The 17,143-nt window shown below is 46.3% G+C and overlaps 1 protein-coding gene across 14 annotated transcripts in view; it reads left to right on the top strand.

The window, feature by feature from the left end:
• Positions 1–590: 590 nt before the first annotated feature.
• WNT11 (Wnt family member 11) overlaps positions 591–17,143 on the top strand; it is a 31,242-nt gene continuing 14,689 nt past the window's right edge. The window contains exons 1-7 of one of the 14 annotated variants that reach the window (XM_023944022.2): positions 676–762; positions 3,295–3,381; positions 3,929–4,150; positions 13,306–13,541; positions 14,121–14,234; positions 14,319–14,398; positions 15,822–16,114. In XM_023944022.2, the coding sequence (XP_023799790.1) occupies positions 4,068–4,150; positions 13,306–13,541; positions 14,121–14,234; positions 14,319–14,398; positions 15,822–16,114 (806 nt within the window). In that variant the 5' untranslated portion in view covers positions 676–762; positions 3,295–3,381; positions 3,929–4,067. Of the gene's footprint in view, positions 844–1,575; positions 1,704–3,254; positions 3,382–3,928; positions 4,151–13,305; positions 13,542–14,120; positions 14,399–15,821; positions 16,115–17,143 lie in introns of those variants that run through there. The other 13 variants (XM_086883412.1, XM_086883413.1, XM_086883409.1 and 10 more) reach the window with 13 other exon arrangements.

The following is a 17,143-nucleotide window of genomic DNA, read 5'->3' as shown; positions in this document are numbered from 1 at the left end:
TTTTTTTTTTTACTTTTCCTCTTTTCTTGTACATGTTTGGTTTTTCCTTTCCTTCTTTTTCTCTTCTCATTTTCCGTTTTGCTGCCTTTCCTTTCCCCCCCACTTCTTTCCTTTTGTTCTTTTTATATTTTCCTTCCTTTGTCTCTTTCTCTAGCAGGCAATCACCAAGCCTCCAACCCCGAAACCGACCTGAAAGCGACAACCAGACCTCAACATCTGCTCTTTCCGCCGATTACAGACGGTCAGAGAAGAGGTTGTGGAACCTGCAGGACGTGGTGAGGCACCACACGAGCCAGGACTACCCCGGGCAGTGCTTCCCTACCCTGGCAGGAGACCCAGACGTCCCTGAGAGCCCCGAGGGTGACAAATGTCCTTGTCCCTTTCCCGGGCAGCGCTCCGAGCGCCCCGGGGAGCGCCCACGTGCCGGCAGAAACACCGACTCGCTATTTTTGTTGCTAATCATTAGCCGCTGGTTAGAATTAGACCCTGGAGTTCCGGCGGGTCCCCGAGCCCTCCCCCGCCCGGCCGTCCCCGCTGCCGGGGGGCTGTGCCGGGATGGGGCGCGGGCAGGGGGATGCGCGGAGCCCCGCGGGGTCCCGGCCCTGCCCGCGGAGGCATCCGCGGGGCGCGGAGCCTTTTGTTATGCTAATCCGAGCTGACATCACTCCGCATATCAAAGCCGAGGGGGCCGCATATAAGGCGACTCCGGGGGCCGCCCCGCCAGAGCGGCTCCGGTCCCTGCGCAGCCCGGCCCGGGCGGAGGTAAGCGGAGACCGCCAGGGAATGTGAGCCACTGCCCAGAGAGGTGGGAAGGGGACAGCGGAGCCCCTCGAAAAGCCGAAGGTGCGGGGCTGGCCGTGAACAGGGGTTTGCGAGGCGCGGAAAGAATTCCAAGGAGAGGGGATGCGTCCCGGAGGATGCGTGGGGGGAGGAAGACGCCGAGGGGTTCGACGGAGAAAGGATTCTTAGAGGCTGCAAAGCAGACGGAGGAGATGCCAGGGAGAGAGGAGGCTTGGACACCGCAAGGGAGAAGGGAGACTTGGAGTATGCAAGGAAAAGGGAGACCCGGAGAATTGCAAGGAAAAGGGGAGACCCGGGTGGATGCATGGGGCAGGGAGAACTGAGGGAATGCACGGAAGAGGGGAGGCTTGGAGACTGCAAGGGAGAGGGGATACCCGGGGGAATGCAAGGAAGGAGGAGACTCGGAGGCTGAATTAAGAGACCTGAGACCCAGCGGGGGGAAGTGTGAGTGCAGGAGAGAGGGGAGGACCTAGGGGAGAGGGAGAGCCAGAGGGTGGAGAGACCCGTGCCCGGTGAGCTGCAGGGCAGAGGAGACACCCAAGAGTTGGGAGACTGGAGACCCAGGGGCTGAAGTCAGGTGGGGGACTTGAAGCTGTAAATGTGCAAGGCAATGCAAGGAGCTGCAGAGCAGAGAGGAGTCCGGGGGGCTGCAGGGTAGTGGGGACGTCCAGGGGCTGCAGGGGAGAAGGGGGAACCAGAAGGCAGCAAGGGAGTGGTGAGACCCGGCAGCTGGAATCAGCTCCACCACCCTCTATTCCTTTTCTGTGCTCCCAGTCCTCACTGCAGGTCACCTGGGGATATGCTACCCCTAAACCAGGCTACTGTGCTTCTGGAGAGAGCTGCAGGCTGGCAGCAGAGTCAGGTGGATGTCTTTGTTTCCTGGATGGGAAAAATGGAAAAATGTGAGCTGGATACTCAGGGGTTTATGTACAGTTAAAATTGCCTGTTCCAATTCCTGAGTCCAGAGTCTTGGAGGTGTCTGATGGGAGTGTTTTCTGTGTGCCAGAGCCATGAGGTGAAGAGAAAAGAGAGCTTTGAGTTAAAAACAGCTCCTGTTTTTAGGAGTCCACGGGCCACTTGCTGTTGGTTTGATCAGTGACCCAGAGTTCACCAGAGCTGTAAACATCCCATCTGCCCCCAAGTGTGTCCCCCCTGACCCCTTGCAAATTGCTCTTGCAAATGTAATCTGTGATGAGCTGGACTGAGTGGGAAGAGGCATTGTTGCCTCTCCAAATAAAAGGGGTGCAATTGCATGCAAACTGCAAATTGAAGTTCTTTGGGTAGGTATGGGGGAATTAGATAACTTCTCTTCCTCTCCAGGGGTTGAAAAAACCCCCAAACTGTGACTTTTTCAAGGCAGGGGAGGAAAGTAGGGAATTGTATTGGATGGTCAGGTTTAGTGAGAGTGTTTTAGACCATCTAAGACATTTTACACCCACTCCTCGTGTTGTTCAGCAGTTCACTGAAGGGGTCTGAAATACCTAAATAGACACTGAAAGGCATGGGCAGAATTAAGGATTGAAGGTTTCCAGCGTGCTTGTAGAGCAGTGGGAAGAAAAGGGCTCCCAAAGATTAAGAGAGAGAAAAATACTCTGAAACAAGAAGCTTGTATGCCTGGATGCTGATGAGAGCACTGCCTTCAAGGGAAGCGTCAAACCCAAATCCAAGCGGGCATTAAAGAAAAACAATCCATGGCAATGAAATACTGCCTCCCTTGTAGGCAGTCAGTTTTGTCTTGGACTTCAAGAGAGCCAGGAACTCACCCCTAGAGGTCATTAAAATTCTTAGTAGTAACAGCACTTCTCTAGTAACCCTTTACAGCAGGCGCTGGGGCTGAGATAGCCAAAAAGCACACTGGATAGAAAAATATGCTGCAGATGGCAGAGAAAGCAGTCAGAAATATTCATTCCCCTCAATTGCTCCCCAAATGGGGATATTTAGGCAGAAAGCTGCAGTTGGGCAAATCCAGAGCTGGGGATCAGGTAGGATATCCCTTTTTCCAGGGTAAGAGGTTTCCCAAAGTGAAGCTGAGTGCTCCAACCATTCCCTTCCTAAACACCTTTGAGAGGTTGATGTGGGGGGATGCACAGTTACAGTTTGCTTGTGTCAGTCTGCTGTGTGATGAGTTGTGAGGCTCCAGAGATGCAATGTGGTGGGCAGGTTTTTCTGTTTATTTTGCTATTGTCTTTCTCTTGGGATGGGAAACCACTGCAAAGACCGCAAAAAGCAGCCCAGAGCGGTGTCTGAAGTGAATAACTGAAGGGAAACCCATTTACTGCTATTAATACCTCTGCTAAAATAAGCAAGCCATGCCCTGGAGACAGAGAGGACCCCTCTAAGGATTTAAGTCCTGCACCTGGTTTGTTTATCTGTTTGGCCTCTAGAAGGAAAAAAAATCAACAAAAAGAAAAGAGGTGTGGGGGTATCCCTGAGAGCTTTTTTGTCTCCTCCAGGCTGCTCCCTGGAGACAAAAAAGGGATTTTATGTTTACAGAGTTGCAACCTTTTCCGTGAGTTCCAGGTGCCAAGGGCTTGGAAGAAGTGAGAGGCAGAGTTAATGAAGTGAGAAGAAAAGCAAAAGGTAAAGAGCAAAACACATTTATTGTAACAGATCAGAGAGAAACATCTGCAGGGAAAGGGCATCTGCATTAAGTAAGGAAATGCAGTTTTTATTATTTGTCTTCTCTGCAGAAAAAGAGAGAGGAAAAAGAAATCTGGAGAGAGGAAAGGGAGAGATGAATAGCTGAAGATCTTTAGTCTAAAGATATATATTTTTTTTCTTCTTCTTCTTCCTGAGCAGTTGCACAAACTTTTTGGAAAAGGGAAGAAAAAAAAAGCAACACTAAAGTGGAGCACCAAATGACGTCTTGCCATGTGCAGGGTTAAATACAACAGGGAAACACACAATCAGACCATAACTCCGTGTAATTCAACCCATACGGTTTGTCTGTCTGTTGACTCAAAAGGTTGTATCAAGGCTTGGCAAGGAGGGGACTGAGAAGAGATAATCCAAACCTTTTCATGATTCATAAACCACTCCTTTGCAATTTGGATAATAGATTTCTCTCAGTGACTCGCTAAACTTCAGAGTTAACCGTAGCTTGGGCTTTTTCTCTCTCTCCTTTCAGGTTATTCATCTCCAAGAACAAGCAATACCCAAACTAAAGGAAAATACATTGCACAAAATATTAAGAAAACTCCTTTTTTTAAAAAAAAAATTCTTTGGAGAAGCTGGTTTCCTTTGGCTAGCAGGAGAAAGTGGAGAAAATGAAGCCAAGTCTGCGATTTTTCTTAGCTGGTTTTCTGTTGTGGATTCTGCAGACAGGGCTGTGCTATGGGATAAAATGGATGTAAGTACCTGGCTCTATCTCTGCATTTTTAATGTTTTTGTAAGAATTGCTGGTCTCTTACCTGTTTGTACAACTGCTGCTTGAGGCATACTGTAAGGCTGTTTAAAGAGAAGTAAGCACTACAGTTCTCCAGGCATTGATTGATTTCAAGTGTGTGTACTAAGGGCTTATGTTAACAATGTCTCCATCTTCTTTCTAAAATATGCATGATTTAGGCTCATTTTTTTCCCTCCTCATTGATACCAAGGGAAAGACACACACTTGAATGCTCACATGAGCCACTTAATGAAGTTTCTAGCATTAGCTCTTGTTATGCTGGGAAACTCTCCCACCAGGACCAGTGGTTGTGCTGAGTAGGATCTGAGAGGAGTAGGAATGGCTGAGATAATGCTGCCCATCTCCAACCACAGGGGATGCTTGACAGATAACATGGGTTTTTTGTGGACCTTTTAACCTTTGGGTTTCGTGAAGGGTGTAAAAAATGAGGTGAGGAGGGGGGAGGAGGGTGAAGAAATACCAGGGACTGTGGTCAAGTCAGGATTGAGTTTCTTTGGAGGTAATGTCACTGCAAAGTGAAAATATCACTCTAATTTCCTTGCTTAAGCAAGCAATCAGTTGGTTGCGTGCTACAAAATAAACAAACAGGCCACTCCAATGCCAGTCTGGTTTCATGTCTTTGATCTGTCTTTTCTTCTTTGGTTTGGGGCTGGGCACAAAATAAATATGGGAATATGGGTTTGCCTCAAACAAGCATTTTTGGTAGAAGAAAAGAAATAGTGTCAGGAAGACTCTGTAGAGCGTTAAAGCAAGGATGTTTGGGTTAGGTGGTGAAACTTGGACAGGAGGTTCCTGTTTTGTTGATCCTTCTGCCACAGACTTCATGCTATGTCTAATTCCCCTTCTGCTGTTCCAGTCATTGTCAGTTGAAGCTCTACTCATGCCATCTTTTATAAAGGCTTAAATTTGGATACCTGCAAATTAAACTATCCCATTGGAGCCAGTGTTTTTACTGCCCACCATCCAGTCAGGGAAGAGAGAATCTTCCAGATTCATCTTCTCCAAACAGCGACATCCAACAGAAACATTAAGTGATAGCCTCTGGCGATGCTGTTTGCTGCAGGGAGCTGCTAGATACCACACACCTACCTTTTATATCCATAAAGTGAAGCATAGTGAACCTCTCCATAGAGTGTTTAAATGCACACAGGTGGGAGGAATAGTCATCTACTTTAGGGCCTCATTCAAGGTGGCATGCTTGTCTATGGCAGGAAGGTAGGAACTATGATTTTGAAGTTTCCTTCCAACCCAGATCATTCCATAATCTTTTATTTGCTGTCTCCATACTCTAAGGACCATCTTGGAAGTAGAGGAAAGATCTGGTTTGCTCTTCAGTGCCTTGGCTTTACACCTTGTAGTAGTCAGCAGAGCTCAATTACATAACCCAGCTGTTTCTTTCCACCAGCTTCCTCCAGTATTTAGGCTCTCAGCTCTGCCCATATGGCACCAGGAAAGGCAGGCATCTCCTTTCTACAGGACATTTAGCAACATGTCCATGGGACTCCTTTGCAGTGTTTATTTCTATGCAGCACGGAAATAAAGCTGTTTTGTGGCACCCTGATTCAGCAGGACTTTTATGTGTAGCACCATGACTGACTGGAGGGACTTGCCCATATGCTTGGCATTGGTGTCCCACTTAGGCAAGGTGCTTAATCCTGAGTGAAGGGCTTGGGTTCTTCCAAAGGGCAGGGGTGAGGTGAGCTCCAGAGGGAGCCTGATAGTATGGTGAGAAGCCACAGACATGTAAAAATGCTGGGAGGCAAGGCAAGGTCCCTAATAGGCTTGCTGTCAAAAGCAGCCTTTTGGCTGCTAAGTGATTAAGCTATAAGGGTTGCTTTTGGGGATGAGTGGGGGGAGAAGCACTTGGAGGCAAGACACCACAGCTGCTGCTCCTCCCCTTCCCAGCAGACATATCCCCCCTATCAAAAAGTGAGTGGGAAAGATGAAAGCTCGGATTAAAGTGGTATTTGAAGCATGAATGGCATGCAGATGCACCGCTGAGCTCCCCTCACACCTGTTTAAAACTCGGTAGAGACCTGCGCTCCCTGTATACAGCACTTTTCAACTGGGATGCTGGCAGCTGGAATTTCACAAAATTGTTTGTTTTTTTCTTTCATTTGCTGTTTCTCCTCATTTCCCCACTCTTATTTTCCTATGGAAACACAGGCTAATTTTTTCCCACTCCCCATCCTTCTTTTTTCTTGGGGGTCAGGGACTGTCCTTAGAAATTGCATGGGTAAATTCTTGGCAAACAGCGTACCAAATACTGGGTAATACCTCAGACCTGCTTATCCCAGCCCTGGACTCATATTCTGGGTGCCATACAATTGAAATCTGCTCCTTCCTTCTGTCTCTCGTGAACAGAGACATGAGGAAAAAGGATGGGATGAAGGTGGAAAGTGCTATGTGATGTTTTCAATTGTGGGCTTTTCTCAGCGGTCTGCCCCCTGCGTCATTTTTGTAGGCATGGTGCCAGAGGCTAGCTTCAAAGAGGATTTGGGAGGGGAAGGGAGAGATAAGGAGGTGGGTTTCACTGGCCTGGAGATGAGGGATTGACTCATATGAAAGGTGATAGGTAATTTAATTTTGATTCAGTGTGTGATGTAATTGCAGGGGGAAGGGAAGAAGAAAAACACAATTTTCAGCTATTTAGGAATTCTCAGTAATACAAAGATGCCCTGAAAATTAGTAAAAGCAGGGAGAAGGTAACAAAAAGGGTTATTTATTTTACTTGGCTTATTTTTATGAGTTCTGTGGTCCAGATCCCCAACTGTTGGAAGTTAGTGCTGGGACCCACCAAACATCCAGCATGCATTGTGTGTGGGCATTCAGTATCTTGTATGCATGCTCTTGCTCTTGTGTACATTTCTCTTGCTGAAGAAATTTCCTATCTTGTGCTCTTTCATCTGAGCTCCAGAGAGCTACTGAGGTATAAAGGCAGAGTATGGTTCCAGATCTTTGCTGGATCAGGATTGTTGTGGAGATGCAGCCTTTCTCATCAATGTATATGAAACCCTGTATCTTATTTTTGCAAACACTTTCCCATCCTTAGGGCAAAGCAGGTGTGTGGGGAGGCTACATTGTTTTGTGGTGCTCAGTGCTGTTTTGTCACAGTGGCTGGGAAGGTGAGGCAGCCATTGGTTTTCATGAGCTATGTCTTAGGGCCAATGCACCTAGCAATTCTATCACCTTCCCCATCTGCTTTTGCAATTCATTTAGCTTTCCCAGGAGTGTTTGGGTTTGGCCAAGCAGGTGCTGGAGAAACATATTTGGGTAGAACTGAAAAGCAGATGAGCACTAGAGGGAGCTGCAGCCAGATGTGCATGCCCCAAAGGTCTGCAGATGTCGGGATGTCCAGGCACAGAGTAGCTTCTGAGGCACTTCTGCCTCCACAGGGGCTGGCATCTCCTCTGTCCCTCTGTATTGATTATCCCCTTCAATGTGGGGATTTTTTTCTTTTCTTTTTTCTTTCTTTTTTCTTTCTTTTTTTTTTTTCTCCTTTTTCCCCTCCTTTTTTCCCTTTCCCTTTCCCTTTCCCTTTCCCTTTCCCTTTCCCTTTCCCTTTCCCTTTCCCTTTCCCTTTCCCTTTCCCTTTCCCTTTCCCTTTCCCTTTCCCTTTCCCTTTCCCTTTCCCTTTCCCTTCCCCTTCCCCTTCCCCTTCCCCTTCCCCTTCCCCTTCCCCTTCCCCTTCCCCTTCCCCTTCCCCTTCCCCTTCCCCTTCCCCTTCCCCTTCCCCTTCCCCTTCCCCTTCCCCTTCCCCTTCCCCTTCCCCTTCCCCTCCCTCTTTTCATGGCTTGCAGAATGTGCCCAGGATAGCAAGTGCTGGCATAGGAATACCCATTTTCATTTTCAGGTGGAGTTGGTCACTTTGGGAAGTCTCTGCCTGTCCCTATTGTGGTGACCCAATCATGTCTCGTGTGCTCTGAAGCTGAAGCTCTGGAGCTGTGCTCCTGTGCCACAGCTGAACCCCATTCCCAGCTACTTCTGCACAATTCCTATGGTTCTTGCAGCCCTTCAGAAGCAAAAGGTGGCTTAACCACACTTTTGGTGAGCACAGGATGTCCCCCAGCTCACCAACCTTGAGCAGCCCTCCTGCAGCCAGCAAAAAGCAGGGGAGAAGATGGAAAGGCTTTTGTGCTTCCTGGCAGCTCCTGCTTCTCTCCTTCCATCAGCAGTGGGAGGAAGCTGGGACGTGGAGGCACGGGCGCCTGTGAGGAGACTGTCTGCCTGGCAAGGGCCTGCTAGATGAGCTGCTGTGAAAGGACTGCAGGATGGTGATGGCAGGAGGGGAGCAGGCTGGGGGTGAGGAAAGGGGAGGTATCACGTTTTTGAAGTTTGTTCTTCACTCCGTAGGCAGCTCAGGGAAAGTTGACAAAGATCCATGGCCTTCCTTGGCACTCAGTGAGCCAGCTCACTGCTGGCATTGACTTCAGTCAAGCTTGGGCTTGAAGTCAATGGCCTTGTGCCCACTACTGCCAGCACTGAATTTGGCACCATATCTGAAAACAGCTCTTATTTTAAGCTTTTAGTTCAGGGTTGGTTTCCCCCCACACATGCTTCTCTCCTTCTTCCTCTTCTTTATTTCTTTTTTTTTTTTTTAAACCACATAAATCCTACTCCTCTTTTTCAAAAGGCCTTGCAGAACCAGGGGACACATTTACCAGGGGATGTGGTATTTTTCCCAGGACTTGTGGTCCCCAGACTGGAACTGAGGCAGGGCAGGGTGGCAGGGGCATGGGCTGCCTGTGACTACCAGAAGCTTAGACAAGGTCATTGTAACACCCCTGCAAGCATTTTCCAGATGAAAACCTGAGAAAATGAGGCTCCTGCAGATTAAAAACCTTCAATGACATAAAATACAAAAAGAACCCTCAATCTCTGCCTCCATTAACATTTACCACTCACTTCACTCTCCACAGCCATGTAATTTTGTCTAAATTTTTTTGTGTCACCCACATCCCTGCAAGATTAAGGAGTTGAGGAACAGACATTAAAACCAATGCCTTTTCAGAAAGCAAGGCTGGTAATTTGGAGCAGAAGTTCATGGTTTCACCATCAGTCCCTTTGTGAGACTTTCTCAGATCATGTCACACAGGGGAAGGTGGGGAGATGCCTCCAGAGAGAAGATTCTTCAAGGGTGTTTGAAAGGACACCAATGCTTTGCTGCTCAGTTGAAGGAGTTTTACTCCCTTTGGCTCGATCAGAAGCAGTGTCCTACTCACAGGGTACCTTGTAAACCAAATAATATATGACTTTCACTGATATCTGAAGGTGCTTCTTCCTAACCTGCAGTTCCTAAGAATAGTCCTCTCATGGGGCCCAGACATGCAGGAATGGGCCCATACCTCTCAAAGAACCTAACACTGCAGAGCATTAATGTTTTTAAATTAATTTAATAACTTCCTGAGATAATGAAAGGAATAAACAAATGTCATGATCCATCTATGCATATTTCCTCTGTAATTATGATTGTGGTTTTCTGTCAGTATCCAGAATTTCAACTGAAAGACCTTCTGTGTTATATAGAGATCAGGAGATGTTTGGTTTAAGCCCTGTATATTTAAAGGGATGGATCAAATATGTATATTTTTAAAAGCCCTGAAACAACTACCCCTTGGTTGTCTGGAGAATGAGAGATGGGGCAGGGGAATTAAGTGAGAAGAGCACAGTGTTATCAGGAGGAAACACTGAAAAACATTTCCAGGGTGAAAGGTGGTAAAATCCCCTTTTCAGATGAAGGGTATGAGTCCACAGAAAAATGTTTGTTAGGGATTTTTTTTCCCAGGTTGACGAATGAAGGATGTTCTTCTATTTATGCCCTTGAGGGCTGGATTTTCAGGCTGGCTATGCCCCATTGGCTCCAGTTTCCCTCTCAGTGCTGGTGATCAGTGGAGACTGGGTGAAAGTAGGCCAGAGACCCACCACAAAATCCTACCATGGACCACCCTCTCCTGGGGAGTGTTTTTTATTTCCAAAAATGGACATTGTTTCCCAATAATGTCATTGCAGGCAGTGGATATCCATCCCCTGATGCTGCCAGAATTTAGGAAGCAGAGAAGGGTGGTGCACTTCCACAGGGAGGATTTAGAGTGACTTGAAGTGGAGAAGATTTTCCTAAATGTAGGACAGAGACTGGGGAAACCTAGGTGGTCAAGGGCATGGACTAGATGACCTACTAGATCTCTTCACATTCCTGATCTGTGATTTATAAATGCACTTTTCAGTCTCAGCAAGTGACTCCAGTAACTGAGTTTTCCATCTCCATTACCTTTTAATTTTTCCTCCTGATGCTTGGAGATGTTCCCAATTATATGTTCTCATAAGCAAAAACATGAAGTTCAAGCCTGGGAGATGCTCAGAAAACACCTTCCTGCATCTTGCAGTTTTATTCTGACTAGGCTTCCTGGAGCTCTACTCATTCTATAAGAAATAGCTCTTGCTGCCATTTACTGAGTTCTTACTAATCTGAAGGAATTTTCCCTCTTCCATGAAGTAAATGGTTTTCTTGTTGCATTACAAATCTGGTTCTCTAATGGTGATCACTTCCAGCCATCTGTAACAATACAGTCTCACTGTATCACATCTGGATTTTTCACACTGAGGATGAGTTTTGGTCTGAATTCTGCTTTCATTGCTACCTGTAGGTGGTTATTTGTGCTGTTCATGACTTGTCTGTAACAGTGAGATAAAGGTACCTCAATGTAGCCTTCCAGTTTGTTTAAAGAGGCTGAAGACCTCTATGAAGGATCAGAAAATGTGATGTAGGCTTAGGGAGATACATGAATCCTACTTCAGGGCCAGCTAAAACATTCCATGGCCTCTCAAGTGCCACCTTACACACCTGATTAGAAAACTGAGCTGCTGCCTCATAGTACAGCCTCTCTCAGAGACTTGGAATGTTCCTCATTTGCCTGAAGCTCAGGCTGTGAAGTTCTCTCTCTGCTCCTGCCACACCCTGCCTGCTTCCCTTGCTGCTGGGACATGCTGTGCTGGAGTATTTATCATTTATATTCTATTACTGATGAGCTGCTTTGGCTTCTTGCCTGATTTGTGTTTCAGCTCATTCCTGGGAGTTGCTGATAGGCTTTCTGGGATAAGATTTCACAGATTCCTGGTGTCAAGTGCTAGGGGTTGGATATATCTCATTCAGCTCTGTGCTTATACCATTCAGATATCTGTGTCCCTGCTCAGTGTCTGTGTTTCCTATACAGAGCAGAAAATAAGCGCTTCTAAGTCATGATGGTATCTTACTAAAGGTCTCAAAAGCACAAAGGGCTAACTACTGCCTCGATGTGGCTTTTTGCTTTCCATGAGCTTAAGAAGGATCCTGAAGGACTGCTGTGAGGTCTGCACTGCAGAGGTTTGCAGTTAGGTGACAGTCATACTATTCAGAGACTCGTGTCTCACTTTCAAGGACATCTTCAAGGATCTCTCTGAGATACTGGAACACACAGTATATCACCAACAAGTTTTTTATCCACCAGCTCAGGTCCACATCTAAGGCAGGATGAATTGCCTCCTGGAGGGGCCCCTCTCCAAACAGGGGGCACCATGTGCATGTGAGCACCAGTGTGTATGGGACTGAGAAATTCTGCAGGGCAGAATTTCTGATGATTAAATCACAGAATCATTTAGGTTGGAAAATACCTCTATGATCTTTGAGTCCAACCAATAACTTAACACTGCCAAGTCCACCACTTTTTCCTTTCCCTTGACATTCACTGGCAATGCCTTCTGCTTGCAGTATGTTTAACACACCTCTTAAATACTGGTATGAGGTATATATAGCTAGCAGAGTGGTAGTTTCCCTTCCAAGTTTGCCACTGATTATCTAGTGCCAGAAATGCCAAACTCCAGTCACCCAGGAATTTGTCAGTGTAGGCCTATTCATCCCCAGCAAGGATTTAATACCTCCAGTTTTGGTTAGGCCTCAATTTTAGCTCTCTTTGCATCTCATTTGACTTCTGAAGAATGTGGATGTTACAGTAATAAAGTGAAATGCACCCCAAAATGTGTCTGCTAATAAGCTGAACTAACCAAGATGGCTTGGGATGAAGGAGAGAAGGAAAATGTGTTAAAAAATGTGTAAATATGTGTTGAAGTTGTGTTGCCATGATCAGATGCCATCAGATTATTGATGCAGCCAGCTAGGAAGTTGCTTTATGGGAATAAATAACTTTTTTGACTACCCTAAGAAAGCCATAAAGATACAAAGAGTTACACACCAGGCTTCTGCTGATCATTGTGGGTGCTCAGGAAGAAGGGTACAGCCCTGTAAGATACATATCAGCATTTGTTCTTCTTTTGACCTGGAAAAGTTGGCAATTGTAGAAGACAATTCAACAGTAGAAGAGCCACCACTGCGGGATGTTCTTCTCTCCCATGGTAACATATGTGCTGGTACTCATGGATCCCTTCTTGGATTTGATTTTGTTACTCTTTCTGCACATTATCCCACTGAGCTTTTGCACGGTGGTTTTTGGAGACTGGAGAAACAGACTTATCTGTGTGCAACAGTGGTTGAATCAGTGGAGGCCCTTGGCATTAACTCTAAGTGAAAGCATATGTTTGCAAATTTGGTGACTTTTCCCGAGGCCTCACAGGGGATTTTCTCCATAATTAATTGCATGACATTTAGCATAATCCTTTGAGAGTGTGTGAGACAGATGCTGAATGCAAAGTAATGATAACACCAATGTTGCTTTTTTTTCCCAAATGCCGCAGTCTTGGAGGATCCAGATTTCTTTTATCATGGAACTGATGGGTCATTTTTTACTCTGTTGAGAGGTCTGTGCTCTTCATTCTTCAGCAAACAACATTCCCCATAGGATTTATCCTGTTGAACTTGACATATGCCCCTGGAGCTTTGTGCAGACTCCCCTCAGTAATGGAGAGAATTGCACACACTGCTAAATGGTGTTTCTTCCCACCTACCTTAAATACCTACTTTATATGAGATAAATCACTCTTCATAGTTGCTCATTTTTCTCAACAGCTTTATCTAGGCACCTGTTTACAGAAAGCTTTAATTAAGTCAGGTGGACATAGGTGACTAAACTGTGTTTTAATGGTTTTTTTGCATGTGCTTGTCTCCTCAGAGCTCTGTCCAAGACTCCTTTGGTTTTGGCCCTGAATCAAACCCAGCACTGCAAGCAGCTTGAAGGCCTGGTGGTTTCTCAGGTGCAGCTGTGCCGCAGCAACCTGGAGCTAATGCAGACCATTATTCAGGCAGCACGAGAAGTGATAAAAACCTGCCGTAAAACTTTCTCAGACATGCGGTGGAACTGCTCTTCAATAGAGCTGGCTCCCAACTACTTGCTGGACTTGGAGAGAGGTAAACAGCACTGCTGGCTCACTTGGGACTGGAGTCAGTAGAGTCAGCCTGTGGATGTGTGTATGTATGTGTGTGCTGGAGAGAGAAATGGTCTTGTTCCTGGGAGCCCATGGAGGGACTACAAAGCTCACTTGTCCTGTTCTCTGAGACCACATTCATCATCACAGTGCCAGTCGTGTCCAGAGGCTCTTGGCTCCAAGACCTGGTTTGCCACAGCTCTTACAAAGCAGACCACCATTCTGGTCTGCTCATCCCACTGGGGAGAGTCATGGGATGAGCACAGGAGCAAAAGGAGGCAGGAGATTCCATGGAAGGGCTTATCCACATGCTCCAAGAGCAAATCACACCACAGTGAACAAGATGCCTAAATCCATGTGATTCCTTGTCCCATTGGGATGTTGTCTTATGTTGAAGAGTTCACTTAGGAGGTGTGCTCCACTAGTTAGTGGTGCCATGGGACTTCTCAGCTGCAGAGAGCTGGTGTGTTGGCTGCTCTGTGGGACACAGACTTTGTGAGTATCTTTCTGGGGAACGTTTATCAGGCCCAGGAAGCTGAGCTGGAGTTCTTTTCTCTTCCAGGCACAAGGGAGTCAGCATTTGTGTATGCCCTGTCTGCTGCTGCCATCAGCCACACCATTGCCAGAGCCTGCACCACCGGGGACCTCCCTGGCTGTTCCTGCGGTCCCATCCCAGGTGAGACACCTGGACCTGGGTATCGATGGGGAGGATGTGCAGACAACCTCAACTATGGTCTTATCATGGGGTCCAAATTTTCAGATGCTCCCATGAAGATGAAAAAATCAGGATCACAAGCCAATAAACTGATGCATCTGCACAACAGTGAAGTAGGGAGACAGGTAACAAATCCACAAGAGTTATTGTACTTGTGTAGTTTTGGTCACTCAGTGAGGTTCAGTATCTCTATCTTCTTCTAGTGAAGGGAGCAGGTTTCTCCCAGATTGCTCTGAACTCCTTTGGTGTGCTGAGAATGCTGTCTGTATAACTCACCCTGTGACTCAGGGAGTCCCAAATGCTATTATCAGCCCTGTTTAACCATGGGTGAAATGCCTCATTGCCACCTGTTGCACAGCCAAGGTTGACTCTGGCTTGCCTGCCCCAGGAGGTGTGGTGGAGATGGGTCTCTGCCAAGGGCATTGGGCAGGCAAAATGTTGTGTAAACGTGGAGGATTATCATCTGCCAGATGCATCCAGCAGTAGTTGCCTACAGCCATCCCTACAGCCAGGAGGGGGGATTCTTTTCCTTTTTAAACTGCTATGCTAGTGATTATCTCATATCTGGCACAAGCTGTTTTTAACAGCTTGCATCCAGTGGAGGGATAATATTTACCATGTGCAGTGCCTGGTGTAGCAGCCCTCCATGCAGCTGAAGAAAAGGATGGGGGGGACATAAAACTGACCCCTGCACCCATCTCTGGGGCTCCAGTGGTTCCACAGACTGCTCCTACTGCACAGCTCGGTCCTTCCAGGGCTTCCTCTGCAGACAAACTTGGAGCATGCTGAGCTCATTGGGAGCTTGCTGTGTAGCTACAGGCTGAGTCCACCTTTTCAGGGCACAGCCATGCTGAACTTTCCCTCCCTGGCTCTTTTTTTTTTCTGCTATTCCCACATTATTGGATTCGTTTGCTTGGGGTTTGGGTTTTTAAAAAATTTTTATTTTATTTTTGTAATGTCTTGAATTTTTGTTTCAATTGCAAAGGGCAAATTTTTGTTTGGAACATTGAGTTGCCATGGCTGGTGCATTCAGCCCTTCCTGCCACCCTGCCATGTTTCACAGAAAAGAGAATAGTACAGAATCAAAGTAAAAGGCTATTTTGGCCCCATAACCAGCAGAAAGGCAGTGTGAGAGTGCACTGAATTCAACAAAGCCATGACATCTCTCTTACCAAAGCCCAGAGCTGCTGGAGATTGAAATTGATGTTAATCATCTATTTATGGAATGCTTTGATATTCATCTCCATAGGAATTTAGAGGGTGGAAATGCAGCCCAATATAGATAGCTGATCAAAATTCAAAATACTCTTCTGTCTTGTGGCTGCAAAGGAGCACTTGTGCAAGAAGTCCTGGACTGACAGTGATCACCAAAGAGCTGCAGGATCTCATTCTCTTTCAAAGTAGCTACTCTGACTGCCTGTGCAGAAATGAGAACAGCAGTACTCTTCTACAGCAGTTCCTGCTAAGGAATTACCTTCATTAGGAAGCTAGTGGGATGTCTGGCAGTAAGGGAAGGGCATTTCCTAACTCCTGCATTCCTTTTTGCAGGTCTTGAAAGCCTCTCTTGAAATGAAATGTAAGTGCCATGGAGTTTCTGGGTCATGCTCTATCAAGACCTGTTGGAAAGGCCTTCAAGAACTGCAAGACATTGCACTGGACCTCAAAACCAAATATTTATCTGCCACTAAGGTTGTTCACCGGCCCATGGGCACACGCAAATACCTCGTGCCAAAGGATATTGATATCAGACCGGTTAAGGAGACAGAGCTGATTTATCTGCAGAGCTCACCCGATTTCTGCATGAAGAATGAAAAAGTGGGGTCACATGGGACCCAGGACAGGTGAGGACTTCTGCAGTGGGTGCTCCCTGTACTCTGATGGCAAAGAGAAAAGGGTCAGAGGGAAACATGTATGAATAAGGGTGACATACACATGCAGGTAAAGCACATCCCTAACATACAATATGGTTTACCAGTGCCTAATCCTGTTAATGATGGCTGTGGACAAACAGGGCTTGCTGACACATTTTCCATTACACAATCAGGCACAGGATACATTTCAAAATTCCCTGGGCAGCTCACCTCCACGGGAACTTGTAAGGATCAAGTAGCTGCTTCATACTGTGCTGAGTCTCAGTCATTTCTTGCAGTCACTGCTGATTAGAAGAGTTGTTATTCTATGGCTCTCCTAAGCAGGCAAATGTTAACCCAGTTAGAACCAGCATTCCTAGATTGTCTTAAAAAAACCCCCCAACACTACAAAGATTATATTTAATTTTTTTTCTTCTACTGCAATTAAAGGCCCAAGTGTGTTTGTATTGCTTATGACTCTGCAGAGAAATTTCTTTATTGCATTAATATTAGGGATTTAAGGTCATTATGATCAAGGCCAGCCTCCACTGGGCAGCATACTGTCCCCTTTCACAGCAGACAGGTGTGCCTTTCTCTTCCTACTGTCTGTTTATTTTCCTCCAAGACAAACTAATTAAACATTTCAACAATCTGAGCACCTCTAGGTGGGCAGGCCCATCTGATAACTCTAGAGCTGACCCATCAACAGACAAAAAAGTGTGTGTTTCTAGAATTTTCCTGATTTTTGTTAGGTGGCTGCAATGGCTGGATCTCAACCTCTCTCTTTAGTTGCTGTCTTTCTGGCTTACCTTTCCTTAGATAGTTCTCAAAATTCTTTTTTGCTCTTTTGTTATCTCATGGTGGCAGCTCAGTCAAGTTGCAAGGAGTATGTGCCTGGCCTTTTTTGGGATGCCTTCATTTAATGGACATAGTGGTATTTGGACCATTATGGTTCAATGGAGAGACGATTTTGCTGAAATGAAATGACCCAAATGCAGACAAGATAAACAATATATGCAT

Source organism: Cyanistes caeruleus, chromosome 3 (genome assembly GCF_971803275.1).
Source record: "Cyanistes caeruleus chromosome 3, bCyaCae1.hap1.1, whole genome shotgun sequence".
Classification (NCBI taxonomy): domain Eukaryota; kingdom Metazoa; phylum Chordata; class Aves; order Passeriformes; family Paridae; genus Cyanistes; species Cyanistes caeruleus.
This window is presented reverse-complemented; position numbering and strand designations above follow the sequence as displayed.